The sequence below is a fragment of the Seriola dumerili genome, unplaced genomic scaffold (assembly GCF_002260705.1).
Source record: "Seriola dumerili isolate Sdu_G_001 unplaced genomic scaffold, Sdu_1.0 BDQW01002192.1, whole genome shotgun sequence".
NCBI classification, from domain to species: domain Eukaryota; kingdom Metazoa; phylum Chordata; class Actinopteri; order Carangiformes; family Carangidae; genus Seriola; species Seriola dumerili.
Genome location: NW_019176447.1, coordinates 27,474 through 32,432, shown reverse-complemented (window position 1 = coordinate 32,432; position 4,959 = coordinate 27,474). Strand labels below are relative to the sequence as shown.

Below are 4,959 nucleotides of genomic sequence, written 5' to 3'. Positions count from 1 at the left end.
TAATGGGAATTAGAAGAAAGTGCACAAAGAGGAAAAATATATGACCAACCTGTCATCAAGGAAGGATAATTGACTTTTGAATATCAGTTCTCATTGAGTTTTAAGATATAATGGAAGACTAACTTCAAAGACAAAGATATCTGAAAGGACAATGGTCCTGGCTTTGTCTTCAGGCATATTATAATTTCCATGCTTTTTCAAATTGTTGTTTGGAAGTACAGGCTCTTCCCGATGCACAGTCACAGCAATTTCATGATTGTTTTGCTTTTTTCCATTTAAAATGGGCCTTTTAGCAGAGTAAAGTTGTTTATGTTGTTCTTGTTGTTTTGGCAAATAACTGTCACTGAAGAGGTCCATATTGTAAATATGCACATGGAAAAACATACGTCACCCTGTTATACCTAAGAAATACTCATGGTGTCAGTGTGTACTAGTGAACAAGAAGTCACGGCCATTCTCCACCCTTCAGTGTCAACGAATTTAAAACCTGATTCTGCTATTGTGCCGCAGTTCACATAACACGTTTCGTGTATGACTGCATTGTGACGTTTTGTGTTTATTGGAAGAATTCACGGATGCATCGTTGACATATTTTGACCTGTTTGTTGATCATTTTGATATATAAGTGGTGTTTCTGGGAGTAACAATGGAATACAGCAGATTTGAGATTCACTACGGCCTTGCTTTCATTTTTCTTGCCCTCCTCCCCGTCTATGGAGACGTGAGTTACTCTGTTCCGGAAGAAATGAACCGTGGATCTGTAATCGGAAATATTGCAAAGGATCTGGGACTTGATTTGGGCAGACTGTCCGCTCGCAAAGCCCGAATTGATACAGAGGACAACAATGTTAAGTACTGCAGTGTAAATCTGAATACTGGGGACTTGATTGTTCAAGAAAGGATTGATAGAGAAGGGCTTTGTGCGAAAAAGGCATCGTGTGTTCTAAAACAGGAACTCGTTATGGAAAATCCATTAGAACTGCACCGTATTAGTATCCGTGTTCAGGATATTAATGATAATTCACCACAGTTTAAGGAGGATTCACTTAAGATTGAAATTCAAGAATCGGCAGTCAAGGGCTCGCGCTTTCTGCTAGATGAAGCACACGATGGAGATATCGGAGAAAATGCTGTTCAGGGCTACTCACTTCAAGAGAACGAACATTTCAAACTGAACGTTAAGTCAAAAGGCAGTGGAAGAAAATATGGGGAACTAGTCTTAGACAAAGAATTAGACAGAGAGGACAAAAACGAGATTATGCTGTTGCTTAGCGCATTTGATGGTGGCTCTCCTCAGAGATCAGGCACTGTGGTCATACACGTCACTGTCCTGGATGCTAATGATAATGTACCAGTGTTTAGCCAAACCGTCTATAAAGCCAGTCTGCCTGAAAACTCTCCTCTAGATACACTGGTGATCACAGTGAGTGCAACTGATGCAGACGAGGGAGTGAACGGTGAAGTTACTTACGGATTTGATCATGTTTCAGATGAACACCATGTTTTCTCTTTAAACTCTAAAACCGGAGACGTTAGAGTGGCTGGAGCCATTGATTATGAAAAAGAATGGTCTTATGAAATGCAGATCAGCGCCAAAGATGGTCTGGGATCGGCGTCATATGCAACTCTAATAATTGAAGTTACTGATATGAATGATAATGCCCCAGTTATATATCTGAAATCACTGTCCAACCCCATACCTGAGAACGTGTCACCTGGTACAGAGGTGGGCATCATTAACGTGCAGGACAGAGACTCAGAGAATAACAGACAGGTCCGCTGCTCCATTCAGCAGAATGTCCCTTTTAAGTTGGTTCCTTCTATTAAAAACTATTATTCTCTGGTGACCACAGGACAACTGGACCGTGAACTAGTGTCTGATTACAACATTACAATCACTGCCACTGACGAGGGCTCTCCACCTCTGTCCTCCTCTAAAACTGTTGAGTTATCTGTAGCTGACATCAACGACAACCCACCTGTGTTTGAGGAACAGTCGTACAGCGCATATGTGACTGAAAATAACAAACCTGGCTCCACTTTATGTTCCGTTACTGCTCGAGACCCCGACTGGAGACAAAACGGTACAGTGATTTATTCTCTGTTAGCTGGTGAGGTGAACGGTGCCCCGGTGTCCTCCTATCTGTCTGTTAACGGAGACACGGGGGTGATCCACGCTGTGAGGTCGTTTGATTATGAACAGTTCAGGAGCTTTAAAGTCCACGTGATGGCCAGAGACAACGGTTCTCCTCCGCTCAGCAGCAACGTGACCGTGAGTGTCTTCATATCAGATGTGAACGACAACTCTCCTCAGATACTGTACCCCGCCCCGGAGGGCAACTCCTTCATGACCGAGCTGGTCCCCAAAGCTGCACACGGAGGCTCTCTGGTGTCCAAAGTGATAGCGGTGGACGCGGACTCCGGACAGAACGCCTGGCTGTCCTATCATATAGTGAAATCCACTGATCCGGGACTTTTCACTATTGGTCTCCACAGCGGAGAGATCAGGACACAGCGGGACATTTCTGAATCTGACAGCATGAAACAGAACCTTATTGTGGCAGTGAAAGATAACGGACAGCCCTCTCTCTCTGCCACCTGTTCCATGTATTTACTTATTTCTGATAACTTGGCTGAGGTGCCAGAACTGAAGGATATTTCTTATGATGAGAAGAATTCCAAACTGACCTCTTACCTGATCATCGCTCTGGTGTGTGTGTCCACCTTTTTTCTGACTTTCATCATCATCATCCTGGGTGTGAGGTTTTGTCGCAGGAGAAAGCCCAGACTGTTGTTTGACGGAGCAGTCGCCATCCCCAGCGCTTATCTCCCTCCTAATTACGCAGATGTTGACGGCACAGGAACTTTACGCAGCACTTACAATTATGACGCGTACCTGACAACAGGTTCTAGAACCAGTGACTTTAAGTTCGTGACATCTTACAATGACAACACACTTCCTGCTGACCAGACTCTGAAGAAAAGTCCAACAGACTTTACTGATGCATTCGGAGGTTGTGATGTTTCTCCCGAGGTAGGGAAACTTTACATATCAGTAAACTCAATTTCACTTGTTCTGAAAAAGATATTTTGGTATTTTGCTTTTCCTTGTTGTGGTGGTACCATTCTTGTTTGTGGTGATGATTTGAAGCACTTTTAATGGTTCTCGAGGTCGTTTTGAAGTCATGATTTTCCTAAAGACTTCTAATTTCGTCCTCGAGTTAATCTCACGTTAAAAGCAACAATGCATCAAACGTCCACATCTTTACATTTGTTTTGACGGATCAAACTTCAAGTTTTTAAGTACTTTCATTGAAGTCTGCATCAAGTCCAATCATTTTTCTTTGATGACATAGATGCTATGCTCTTGCTCTAGTGAGGAAAACTCTTCTTGCTTTTTTCCTCTGTCCTAGGTGCTGAATTTCTTTCCATATTCTTATGCAGTTTTAGAGATAAATTGCCCTTGTGTTTCATGGTGTTTTCGTTTCTCCCCTCTGCAGATTTAAAAAAAAAATGTTACCTATGATACTGCTTTTACTGCAATAGGATTTTCTGGTAGTGAGGTTTTCATATCAATTTGTTCTTAATCTAAGCTGGTGTCATTTTAAGAGCGTCTTCTGGATCCATGGTCATTAGAATTTTAGTAGGCGCATTATTAGATCAGTATGAAATTAATGAAAATGGAGCCTTTGAGTTTTCCTGTTTTGTTAGTGGAGCCTCCTTTTCCCAAGCTGTCCCTCTAAATGTAAACGTTGTGATACGCTTTCATGAAAAATGTGTCCCCCCTCAAATTTACATGTTCTGCTCATTTATTTTATTAATATTCATTTTTTTCAGATGTAAATAGTACTTTTATAAACACATCGCAGTATAGATTAATGATCAATAAAAGCAAGACACTTCAATCAGATTTTGACATAGGAACTTGCCAAAACAGTATTTTTATCCTGGGTCAGTGGTAACATTTTTCTATCTGATAAATTTCGACTGTTGTAAAATAAACAAATTTAATTTTACCTCTGCACTCTTGATCTTTGCAACATCTGCTTATACCTGTCATATTTGTCAATCTTCAGAGTAACATAATGTGTTATAGAGCAACAGTTTTCACTATGTTTTAAAATGTATTCGAAAAATTTGAGTTTAAAGTTTTTGTTGCTCATCACAAGAGATTCAAGCATACATAGAAATGTATATCTGATCTCTCCTCCATCTTGTCATGAGCTTTGCAGGAATATCGATCTGTCTTAAAGTGCATTAACTTAACGTTTAAAACAGGCTATGATATATTTGAAAGCATACAAGAGTTCAGTTTATAATCTTGTAACCTGATCAGGTCTTGGCTAAAACTCGAGCTAAACTAAACACAAACCCGACAACGCCACCCTGGGAGTTCCACCCAGGGAATACACAGTATTATTGAACTCTACTCTGACCACACAAGTAAGTTTCACAAAAAAATTTAACAGAGACTTAGTTTTGAGATAGAAAGAGTTTTCTTTTACATTTAATTTCCTTCAGCGATGCAATGTTTAACACAATATAGTGACAATAAAATAACATCAAACTGAAGATTGGTCAATATATAGACTTCAGTGATTTTAGAATAGTTAAAAACTGAACTGAGGAAAGAACTATAAAAAAAATCAATAGGGAGGTGGAGAGCTGGACTAAAACGGAAACATACAAAAGGGGTTGCACTACTAGGTTGGCGTTAAACTACTACACAACAAACAAATCACCATAAAATATAAAAGCACACAAGCAAATAAACAAATAAAATCACAAGGCCACCCTTTAAAGGTTAGCGCTAAACCACTTCTGTATGAATCAAATTATTTTAAAACAATCACGAAATATATAAAATAAGCCCCACCACTAGACCAAAATATAAACAAATTACAGATATATGAAAAACATAAATAGACTAAAATCACTGAAGAAAACCCAGTACTTAAA

At 39.8% G+C, this 4,959-nt stretch overlaps 1 protein-coding gene across 1 annotated transcript; it reads left to right on the top strand.

Annotated features, from left to right (window-relative positions):
• Window positions 1-568: 568 nt before the first annotated feature.
• Window positions 569-3,506, top strand: LOC111239261 (protocadherin gamma-A11-like). The gene is made up of 2 exons (XM_022769098.1): window positions 569-3,034; window positions 3,501-3,506. Exons 1-2 carry the CDS (start codon window positions 647-649, stop codon window positions 3,504-3,506), a joined length of 2,394 nt encoding a protein of 797 aa, XP_022624819.1. The 5' UTR covers window positions 569-646.
• Window positions 3,507-4,959: the final 1,453 nt, after the last annotated feature.

Coding starts and splice junctions, on each gene's coding strand:
- LOC111239261 (XM_022769098.1), top strand. CDS start 647: ATGGAATACAGCAGATTTGAGATTCACTACGGCCTTGCTTTCATTTTT.